Genomic DNA, 12,686 nt, shown 5'->3' on the forward strand with positions numbered 1-12,686 from the left:
GTACTGTGGCTAGACATCAGACCAGCCCCCAAGAATGATGCTATGATAGACAGTACCATTTGAAACTCCAACCGGTTTTTCACCTCAGTCCCAACTGTGTCAGGTTAATCAAAGACTAATTGCAGATATTTTAATGCTACTTTTGATATCAAAGTCTGCATAAAATTGTCTTTTCATAATTACATAAACATATAAAATTAGTCAAATGTAATATTTTAAATAAGTTGCAAAACAAGAAATTAAAAAAATTCCAATATAAAAATTAATGTATTTTTTGAAGTGAAAAAACCGATTTTCTTATACGTAAGAAATACAAAACAATTAACTATAAAACAGTATTATGTCACTAAGCATTAATTATAGCACAGATTTTCAATTAATATTTATGCTGAACTGTGACATTTAAATTAAACTGAATAACAATAAACTATAACAAATCACTTAAATTTTGCTGTAACAGCAAATTTTTTAAATAAACTTTGTCACAACGTCTTCAGTGTCATGAAATATTGCTAAACATGAAAAAAATAAGGTAAGAAAAACCTGATCCAGATCCGGAAGTAGTCATATCAATCATGTCCTTGATTGAATGATTAGGAGGTAACATTGGCTCACAACTTTCTAATGAGTTTTCACAATCAACTTGGTATCTGCGATGCTTCTGCCTTAACTGCCATAACCCCCAGGCTATTACAGCAAATATGCAAGCAGCACATATAGGAGCAGCAATAATAAAGGCAAGTTCCAGTGTACCTAACCGAGGATCTTTATCCAGCATATCACTTCCTGTAAACATGGTTTAAAATAGAATTAAAAAACTTGATTAAAAATCTTTTTAAAGTAAGTGAAACAAAAAAACTAAGTGTAACAAAAAAAGAATTAACTCTAAGTCAAACAAAAAAAGAATAATTCCACAATCAAGAAATAAATTTCTCAATCTAAAAAAGGGGGTTGGGATTATTCCTTCAGTCATTTACAGAAATGAATACATAACATAATTTAAAGAAGCAAACTACAGCAATGAAAGTGTGATTACCCATGACAATTGTCCGAGGGGCAAGAGTTGGAGATAAATCTCGATTACAATAATCATATCCTTGACAGCATTTTATCACAAACTGTGTTATAGAGTGCTTGCTCCCTGAATACTGGCAAACCATGGGATGCTCCGGTGGTTGAAGTTCCCTTTTTGGAAAGCATCTATAATGAATGGGGAAAACAAATTATTTTACACATATTCAATAGAAAAAGTAAAAAAATTATGTAAATTAAAATCTGCTCTCTTGTTATAACAACAGTATTTGCATCATGAAAGAATAGCAAATATGACACAAACAGAAATTATCACATGAGAAACCTTCACTAGCACATCAGCATTTATTCTTTTCTGGATAGAAAAATAAAAAATAATTAGGTGACAGTTAACTTAACAATTTCAGAAAATTAAAATTATCGAACTTAGAACTATAAACATAGAGTTCTCATAAAGAATCTTATACACAAAATGAGCTCTAAGATAAATTATACAAAAGAATTATTCATATAAGTCTGGATTTATAAGCTGTATATATTACATCTAGCTTACTACTTTTGCACTTTCTAGAAAATATTGGAATTACCACATTAAAAAACAAAATATTTTGTCCTTTAATAATTTCCAGAACACAATATTTATTTATTTAAGGCTAAAGAATATGAACTTGATTAAATTTGAAAATATATATATATAAATTCTTTTTTACTATATGCCACCTCAATCAGTATGACATAACTGAAGACTACTGGTTATTCACTAGGTTTATACTCCAAGCTTTGAAAGTTTATAAAAAACAATATTTTTGCTGCTGAATAGGAAAACTCAAAGTCATTAATCAAAACATTCTCATTGGGAGAGTTGAGGAAGAGATAAGACTCTATGAATCTGTCTCCCAAGATGCTCTCAATCAAACTCGAGTTAGAAATTAAGCAGGTAACAAGTCAAACTTTTGTGTATTTGAATGTGGGCATTTCCTGATGTGCATGCGTTATGAACATTACAAAAAAATTGCCATATTAAGATGAAAAGAATACAGTTTAAAGATAAATATGTCTAATGAACACATATTTACTATGAAGTACAATTAAAAATATCAAAAACAGTACAAAGTCCGTAATCCGGACTTCTCAAGACTTTGGCGATTCCGGATTAGGGGTTTTTCCAGATTATAGATCATCAATTTAAATCTGGTAAGATAGCATGCAGAAATTATACAATTAAAAATATTAAACCGTAATTTATGAAACAAAGAGCAATTATTATTTAAAGGGTATCAAAATTTACAAAAAAAAAAAAAAAAAAAAAAAAAGATTAATAATTATTTGTTTACTTTATTAAACATTTCTTTCAATGTAAGTTGTTAAGTTACTTCATTTTTTGTGCTAATACTTTCTCTTTAATTCTATTACTGTTTAAGTCCTGTAATTGCTGTGTCGAGAATACCGACTAACTTGTGAATCGAAATTTTTTCGTTTTTAATAACGTTCAATTTCGTTTTTTCTCTGTCACTTTCTTCACTATCGGAAGCACGCATGGGTAAACGCTTTACTGGCTTTACGCGCATGTGTAGCGGATGAGCGCATCAAATGAGCATGTATAAGTTTGTGGCTTTGAGGTCTGGATTATAGATCATTCCGGATAATGGACGTCCGGATTACGGACTTTGTACTGTACAGCAAATTTTGAAATTAAATGTCTTGGCCGCTTTTTGTAACAGTCAAATTTTTTTATAATGAGTCATCAAGTTATTTTAAGCCTCTGAGCAGCAAGGCTTTTTCCGAAAACCGCATTAAAAATAATCATGTATACTCGATTGGTCTTTTGCAAAACCGGCTAGTATTTTGACTCAAATTACTTGAAAAGCGAGTGCCCCAACATGTGAAAATCATTAAGGTAATTCTCCCCTCCCTTGAAATAAGGGAGTGAAATTAGTTTTTCTCCATATGGTATCTTCGGAATACGCGCAGCTGCAAAATTATATTTTGGCTATTGTATAGTTTTGATACTAACATGTACGCTATATATTACTCATAGCTTAATCAGGATATGTGCCGAATACAGAAATATAGTCAATATGCATCATTAATAGAAACTACGTAATATATTTTAAATTTTGAGTTTATTTAACAAATTGCTTTGATACTGGTGAAAAATTAATCTTGCATTTTTTACGGACATTTTCCATGGAAATAATTTTAAATATACATAGTCAAAGGAAATATGTAAAAACTTCTTTCTATTGTATTCCAGTTTTTCAAATATATATTATGCGCAAGTTATTTTAATATAATGTTTTAATTTTCAAATATTTTAAGTTTATTTCAGATTAAACTATCAGGCTTAAATAATTCTTTATATTGCATTGTAAATTTATTAATAGTTAAGTTATTTATGATATCGTTTTCGATAACAATTTAAGAAATTATTTTGGGTAACAATTTTTATTATTAATAATTAAGATAATTGAGTCAGGTGAATAACAATATCGATATCTGCTGGCAAATGTGTTCATTGGCAATTTAAGATATCTGCTGGCTGAACTTGTTCACTGAATCCCCCTTAGCAAAGAATTCTTATAAAAGTTCTATCAGCGAACAAGTAATGTTATATGCTGCACGCCAAGGCTACATTCTTAATTAAATGAAATAATGTATTGGCCCGAATACAAAGTAGCTTCACATATATGAATGACCCTACTATTTTTAACTCCTTGCGCGAAGTAGAGAAAGTATTACAATCGTAAAAAATTTAAATTTTCAGATTTCATAGGAAATATCTATTTTGACTCGTTTCGTTGTGACGTCAATACTCATGCATGTCACATAACTTTGAAAACGGTTCTTCATAAAATGCTGGAATTTTATATTTGGGAGTTAGGACGAGTTTCGCTGTGATGTTTGTACGTACGTATGTATGTATGTATTTCGCGTAACTCAAAAACGATTAGCCATAGAATGTTGAAACCTTCTTATTTGGGACAGCTATAATATCTAGTTGTGCAACTCCCTTTTATATTGCAATCAGCAGTGCTAAAGGGCGCTTTGAATTGGAAGATCATATCTCATTTTCAAATGAAATAAGTTTAAATGAAGTGCAGCAAAATTGTGATTACTCTGTTAGGTGTACAAGGAAATTATGCAGTGTTCACATCAGATTTTTAAAAATGCTTGCAAATAAATAAATATATGGTTTAGGCATCAAATGATCTCAAATATACGAGCTTTATTTGTTTGTAAGTATTCTAAAAGGAAGATAAGAAATAATCTAAATAGCATACCTTGAGAAGAAACACACTAAATACACTTTCTTTTAAAGGAAAATTAAAGAATAATTGATTAAATTTTCTTTAAATCCTTTTATAAAATATTACATATAAAACAAGTTATGGTTTTCAGAAAGACAGTTTAAGGAGGAAAATATTGTTTTAGAATGAATATCACACAATATTTCTCTTTTAAATAGTTTTTCTGAAAAATACTTGTGTAATATTCATTCTAAAGTAATATTTTTACTTATAAATTTTATATGCTTAAATGCATGTTATCTACCTGTATACACTATAAGCAGTCAGTTCAACCACAATGTAACAATTGTACAAGCTCTAAGTAAAGATCTGCGCAAACGGGCTGGCTGCATGGGCGTTTTTGTGGTTTTCCCCATGTGTAACGTGTATACGAGCCAGTTCCCCTTAGAAAGTCCTCCACGAAGGCATCCCTCCCCTTAAGCAGATAGCCCTAGTGTACTTTGCTATAATTAAATAAACCAAACCTGTGTAAAGATCAATTTCTATCATCTACTTCCATCTACTGTATAATCCATTTCTAACTCTTCTATGATCAACCAAAATAGTGTTATAATTATCCTCTTGAATACTGGAATGGGTAAAATATATCAATGTGAAATATGCGATCAAGTAAAATTATCTCATTGCTGTTACAGATGTTGCATGTGAAACTTTCTTTAAAAGATGGCAAAAGGTTTAGTTTTATTTATTTGATTATGGCAAAGCAAGTAAGTGTTATCTGTCCAATGAAGGGATGCCCTTAGTGGAGAACTGCCCAAGGAAAACTGGCTGGCATTGACGTTAACACGTAAGGAAAACCAGGAAAATATCCATAGAGTCAGCCTGTCCCCCAGAACTAGACACCGGCTTCAAGTACTAGTGTTCAGAGATATTACCGCTATAATATGTTAGAATTTTAAATCTATGCAATATGTACGTTATTTAACACATACTATGTAACAGCAAATTATTAAATTCTCAATGACCCGATTCAAGTAATTTTTTATAAAACTGGGCCTTCTGATGGCTGAATGGATAAACTCAAAGAATTTGACCTTTCGACCTGGACCAGAATCATGGCATATGCCTGGCAGCATAAGAATTTGTGTGGATTTCTCCATGTGGAGTACAAATGTGAGGCAGATTTCCTAACAGAATCCTCCACGGTTCATCATTTACAGTTAAAGCAAACGAGCTTCTTGAAAGATGTGATGCGACGTAAAAGTACGACAGTCGTCTATATACATATATCGTTCCGAGGAAGTATGGTATACATACACAGAGAAAGTATGACATAAAAATAGGCAACAAATACATTTGAAGTGTTGAAATTTTTTTCGAAGGAGAATAAAATGCACACAATATTTTGCTCCTAGAAATACTTTCCCAAAACTGGGATAAATTGAAGTACCGAATGCCACCTAAAACAAATTAGCTTGAATAATTATATCAAAATAATTATTTATGAATGAGAAATAATAAACAAAATTTCTTATTTTTTTATGCAATGAAATAAAGAAATTTATAATTATTTATTTTTCCTCCTGTGTAATATGCTAGTTTCCCACAGAATGTCCTCTACGAAGGCATCCTTCCTCACAGGCAGATAGCCCTCATAGCTTTGCAGTATTTAAATAACTGAATCGATCATGATTTTGATCCTGCTGAGGGTATTTTGAGTTTATCTGTTTCATGGCTTTAAGCACATGGCATTCTACATATATCTCAGGAGGTTTTTCCAATCAACTGATGATAATGCTAATATGTAGAATTCATTAGGCATGGCATTCTACATATATCTCAGGAGGTTTTTCCAATCATTGATGATAATACTAATATGTAGAATTCATTAGGTGCTTAAAGCCATGAAACAGATAAACTCAAAATACCCTCAGCAGGATCAAAATCATGATCGATTGAGTTATTTAAATAATGCGAAGCTACGAGGGCTACCTGCCTATGAAGAAGGATGCCTTCGTAGAGGACATTCTGTGGGAAACTAGCGTATTCATTATATAAAAAAATAAGAAAGAAATTTTGTTTATTATTTCTCATTCATAAATAATTTTTTTGATATAATTACTCAAGCTAATTTGTTTTAGGTGGCATTCTGCACTCTGATTTATTCCAGTTTTTGGAAAGTATTTCTAGGAGCAAAATATTATTTTTGAGAATTTTTTCCTATCCGAATACGGAGTAAAACACCTTTGTTATGCATTTTACCCATTAGCAGCATGTGTGTTTTTGAAAATATCCCTAAATGCAAGGCAGATTTCCTTAAGGAAGCTATTTTCCCATTTAGGGGATAAAAGTTTTGCTTAATTAACTAGAGACTCTAAATTTACAAAGGCGATTTTATAAGAAAACAGAAGGAGGACTCTACATTGGGCTAATAACTAGCAAATTGCTCATCAGTGGAAAATAATGGCAATCTTGGAAAAAATGAAAACCAGAATGATATTAATGCAAATTCTTCAATAAAGCATCTACCCATATTGCAAATTAAAAATAAAAGTGTTTTTTACTTTGTAAGTTTATTTGTGAAACTATCTGAGAAATAACTTCATTTTATCTTGTAAGATTGGAAAATGTTTTTTAACTTTCGTTGTTTATCACAAATTAAATACTTATAACATGGACCCATTTTAAGCTGTTTAAAATATTATTTGCGCTCATGCTGTGTAGAAATGTTTGCGTGCTGTGTTCATTCATAAGTATATGTATTTCACCAGGATTTTTATTTTGCACTTCCCAATTTTATGAAATAACATAAAATTAGGATTTCATGAAAAACCAACATTTTTATTTATCTTTAATTTAAACAACAAAGGTATTGGAATTTTTATTAATTTGCAAAAAGTACTTAGTAAAAGATGGATTTAGAATTTGAAATGTTTTTGCTATTTGATTAGTAAATTAATATAATGTAATATACTACTTAGTTAGCTATGTTTTCATTGGAAACCATTTAAGGACATATTATAATGGTGGAAATTACTTTTGTTCTTTTTCAAGTTCCTCTATGCATTATAATATTAACCAATTGAGCAAAATTTGCATTATACAATAAAATAAGTACTGTAACACAAAAGCAACAATAAAGAGCCTTCTTACATAAGAGCCCCAATTAAAATTACTAACTAAAAAGAACAAATGCAGACACATTTTCTACGGTACAAAGTCCATAATCCGGACGTCCATTATCCGGAACAATCTATAATCCAGACCTCAAAGACACATTTTTTTCCCTTTGTATGCTTTACGCATGTGCGTTAAATGTATAACGGACAGTATAAGCTAGGCTAAAAGTTGCAGATTGCGCTGTTTCTTAATCTTCTAATTGGATCCGGCTTATTACTTTTTGCAGACTGTTAAGAGCAATTTTATAAAACTTAAATTTGAACTTTCCATTATGTCAAAAAGAGTTTCCAATTCTGCAGCTGCCAAAGGATCTTCAAAGCGAAAGCATGTTTTGATGTACCGCTTCCAATAGTGAAAAAAGTGTCAGAGAGGTTATTGAAAACGAAAAAATTTCAACTGACAAGTTAGTCAGTATTCTCGACACAGCAATTACAGGACTTGACCAGTGGAACTTTGTAACTGAACAAGAAATTATGTCTGTTTATAGAATCAAAGAGAAAGTATTAGCACAAAAAACGAAGCAACTTAAACAGCTTACATTGAAAGAAATGTTTAATAAAGTAAACAAATAAAATATTATGTTTTTTTTTTTTGTAAATTTTGATAGCCTTTAGATCATAATTGCTCTTGATTTCATAAATTATGGTTTCATATTTTTAATTGTATAATTTCTGCATGCCAACTTACTAGATTTAAATTGATGATCTATAATCCGGAATCGCCAAAGTCCCAACGAGTCCAGATTACGGACTTCGTACTGTATTATGTAGCTTTAAAATATTCTGAAAGAACTCGTCAGAAATTCCGTAAAAGAAAGTGAATCAAATTGTTATTTTTAAAAATTTTCATATAATGTGTCAGTTTATTTTACGCCATTTTAACCAGTAATAACAATCAGATATTGTTTCAAATTAAAAATAATGAATGCAATATCATTCACATTTCGAAATGGGTTTATTTAGTTATGCTGAACTACAAGAAATAACTGCGGATGGAACATTTCCACAGCAACATAATTTTGATCTGCTATGCAAGTTTATTTATGTGTTTAATTTTTTAACAAATATTGAATTTTTGAATAAAAAAAAAAGCAGCATTAAAATTTTTAAATGCTTATCTTTTAATTTAAGTTCGAACACAGCAGCATATTTAAAACAAGAGACTATTACACGACTTTGCTATGAACTTGCTAGCGGCACAAGAACGCTTTGTTAGAAGGAAACAACAGATTGAAAGCATGTGCTCAAATTATCTTATCTGTTGAGAAAAGGTACGACTTTTGTATGTGTATGTTTCAAAGCTTGTTTTTCCGTTCTTTAAGTACAGCAGTCCCCATCTGTGTAATTACTCTTTTGTGACAAATCAGAACTGCTGTAGTTCTTCCGAAATGCGAATAGAATGTACTTACGATGATATTACTGAATGATCTCTAAGCCATCTGCTATTCTAAACCATTTTGTACTTTTCTTTAGAAATACAGAAGATTATAAGTACAGGTTTTTTAAACATCTACAGTTATTCTTTTCTAATTACTGTCATGGAACATAAATGCAAAATCATTTAATATTTATTCTTTCGTATAACATGTCAAAACAAATTTATCTTAATTCATCTGTTTATGGCTGCAGTTGTTGTGTATTTCTTTAATTTATGCTATGAAAATTAAAAATACAACGATCAATAAAAAAATATAAAAATTCTGCATATGTGAAAATAAAAATATGGTAAAATACTTGAAAAACCATCTCCAATGCAAGAGATTAAATTTAAAAAATCATGTTTGGGCTAAAATATTAATCTCTTGCAAAATCTTTACCAACATATATGACATTTTTCTATAGAGAGAAAATCTTTTTTTTACTGCTTAGACATATGAATTTTAGATCCTTTCCCAGATTTTATTAATCAGGTCTTGCCGACCAAAGATGCAATACTTTGATAAAGAAATTATAAAAAGGTTAGCTTTTATTATTTCAGTAATTCTGAATATTTATAAAAATTGGACTATTACAAATTTTATTAAAAATCATCTTATGATTCGAAAAGGTGCTTCAGACCGCTGACAAAGTTATTTAATTTAAAAAGAAACTGTATTTGGTATGCTAATAAAGTTAAAATATCATTGCAACTGTTTAGACAACATTCAGTCTAAGAATGCTACTATTTTAGAGAATTCGATGCAATTAAAAAAAAAAAAAAAGCATAGATCATTCTTCTTTATTCTACACAACTACTGGACCATTCGCCAACAACATGCATTCAAAAACAATAAAAATAAATAAATAAAAATGTGAAAGGTTTCAGATTTTAAATTACGTCCAAAGGGGTGTTTTCTTAATGTTTTGTGTGTTACCTTTATTTATTAAAATCCTGTGCTACATACTCAAACTATAAAAATTCAGTTCAACAGCAACATCGCAAAATAATTTTTAAATGGGCATATCTTTAGAATTTTCGATACAGAGTCTCGCACGCTGGTGATAAAAATGTTTTTTTTTTTCGTACAGTGTTGCCAGTGCTCACTTTGAAATCGTTTAGCTTTTTAACCCCTTAGCTGCCGCGGAAAACGTTCAAGATTCATTTTCCCAGTGCCACGATTTTTCACATAGGCATGCATAGTTAATGCGATGTATTAGGGGAAAAATAAGTGCAAGTTTTACTTTCTAAATCCTGTTTACTTTCACAAAATAAATAAAAGAAAAAAATGAATGCACAAAATTTAATGTTTTGAGTAAAAGTATAATAACAAGATGTAAGTATTAAAAATATTATGTTTTTATAATAAAAAAGATCCCTAAAATAGAGTTTGGATCAGTTTATTTTTAGACCAGTAAAGTGTAATATCAGGTTTCAGTGTTATACCTTGTGAAATCAGTATGCCTAAAAAACATATATTTCTTTTGAACTGGTTGAATGCCACGATTTTGTTCTTGATTTTTCGTTTGCAAGGTGTTGGTTCATATACTTGTCTTCAAAACGGTTAGTTTCAGTAACAGTATGAAGCACGAGCAGTTCATCAAAAAATAATTCAAAAAAGATAAATGGGTTTGAAACATCCGTTATATCTTTCTTTATTCCTGGAACCTGCTACAAAAAGTAAGCGAAAACTAAGGACACATAATAAAAAAACATTACGTTTTACTCAAACAACGCCAGCCAATACCACGCAGTCATTACTTTCACCGTTTTAGACACACCACTCTCTCCAATTTCTCCTCACTCTTCTCTGAAATAGTATCGTCCTTCGCATACTTTGGTCATTGTGGTGTTGCATTCCAAAGCTTTGTAAATAATTTTATGGGTAGCAAGGCAACGAAAATGACAGTATTTTGGAAAAGCGTATATATATATATATATATATATATATACGCTTTTCCAAAATACTGTCATTTTCGTTTCGTCGATGTTTATTTCGGCTACGTTTGGTTTTTCCAATAAAAAAATTTGACAATTTGTGTACCCAAATCATCAAAATAACTTGACAGTTAAAGGGTTAATTTTCATGTAAGGAAATGTGTACGAACCCTGGAATATGGGCATGTGGAAGTCCTGATTTGAATTTGAAATATGTTTTATTATTGATTTCATATTTTTTAACACTACAATGAATTTTTGATTAAGCCCATATATATATATATATATATATATATATATATATAGCCCATATATATATATATATATATATATATATATATGTTCATGGCAGTTAACGAATCGGCTGAACAAGGCATAATATATACGACCACGGCAGTTAAGGGCTTAATCAAAAATTCATTGTAGTGTTAAAAAATATGAAATCAATAATAAAACATATTTCAAATTCAAATCAGGACTTCCACATGCCCATATTCCAGGGTTCGTACACATTTCCTTACATGAAAATTAACCCTTTAACTGTCAAGTTATTTTGATGATTTGGGTACACAAATTGTCAAATTTTTTTATTGGAAAAACCAAACGTAGCCGAAATAAACATCTCCCGATATATAATCGGGTATGACAATACGATGCACTAAAAAAAAAAAATTACCCCGAGAAATACTCGGGCGTGACATTTTCGAACACCAGTGCTGTGCCCGAGAAATCTCGGGCATGACAGTTAAAAGGTTAAGGACTTTTAAGGACCATTAAAGAAAAAATTAAGGACCTATCAGGGAAAAAAAAGAAAAAGAAAAAAAAAAAAAACACGAATAGAATAAAGCAAATATCCATTTAAGAAACTAACAGAAGTGTGTATTATGCACTATTATTAAATTCAATTTAATACTTAACATAAAACAATTTTGAAAATTAAACTAACTACCTACAAGTTATGAAGTAGATAACATTAAATTAAGGACATAATTTCTTGAAAAACTTGTATAATTGTATTTCACACTAATAACAGCCACAGATATTTTAGAGATTTACATGATTATTATTTAAGTTATTTGATATTTATTTAAACACAGTCAACTACTATTATAATTGCAATGTAAGGATATTTTGCAGATTAAAATAACAGGTTTGTAAACACACAATTTATTTCTTTGGTTTTTTGAAAGATACTAGAATAATAAACTATGCAATAAAAGATACAAAACATTTATGCTTTTTTAAAATCTGAAATTTTTTCAGATATTTTAACGTCTAATTTATTTATGTCTATTTCCTTTTCTTTAACTATTCTTCTAAGTTCATTTGTTTTGATAAACAAATCAATGTTCCTGCTGGTCTCGGCTTCATCTGCTAAAAGCATCTATCGAAGCTGCTGCTGATCTTATTTCTTTATTAATTTTGATATTAAGAATACCTCCCGAAAATTTTATGTAATCAAATACTGTGCATTGAGAAATGTATGATGAGTCACTAAAATTTTCAATTTCAACTGCTTTATTTACAGAGAAGCCCCTTTCCACAAAGGCCTGTCCATGTGACAAGATAAGAATCATTTTCACTATTTTCCATACTTTAGAATAGTGAAAATCATGAAAATAAGAAGTGAGAACTGTGTCAAGAGAAAGATTTTGAGAATCAAAAGTAGAAAATTCATGTAAATTTGTCTTAACTACTTTGTCGAGAATCTCTCCAAACTGCAGCAGAATTTCATCACAATTATCTTATAAAACATGTTTATTCCGCGTTAATACGGTTAGAACTATTTTCATTTTGTTCTGGGTTTTTTCTGGACTTTTAGCCATCAACTGTGGGTCTATACAAGATGCATTTCGAATAAGAGAATAATTT

General features: G+C 30.1%; 1 protein-coding gene across 1 annotated transcript in view; it reads right to left on the minus strand.

Annotated features, from left to right (window-relative positions):
* LOC118186832 (TGF-beta receptor type-1-like) overlaps positions 1–12,686 on the minus strand; it is a 95,464-nt gene that overhangs the window by 61,357 nt on the left and 21,421 nt on the right. The window contains exons 3-4 of the mRNA XM_085807509.1: positions 1,037–1,200; positions 544–786 (exon numbers count right to left, since the gene is read on the minus strand). Coding sequence (XP_085663635.1) covers positions 544–786; positions 1,037–1,200 — 407 coding nt within the window. The remainder of the gene's footprint in view (positions 1–543; positions 787–1,036; positions 1,201–12,686) is intronic.

The sequence above is a fragment of the Stegodyphus dumicola genome, chromosome X1 (assembly GCF_044657685.1).
Source record: "Stegodyphus dumicola isolate Sdum_Otavi_A_Nest chromosome X1, ASM4465768v1".
Taxonomy (NCBI): domain Eukaryota; kingdom Metazoa; phylum Arthropoda; class Arachnida; order Araneae; family Eresidae; genus Stegodyphus; species Stegodyphus dumicola.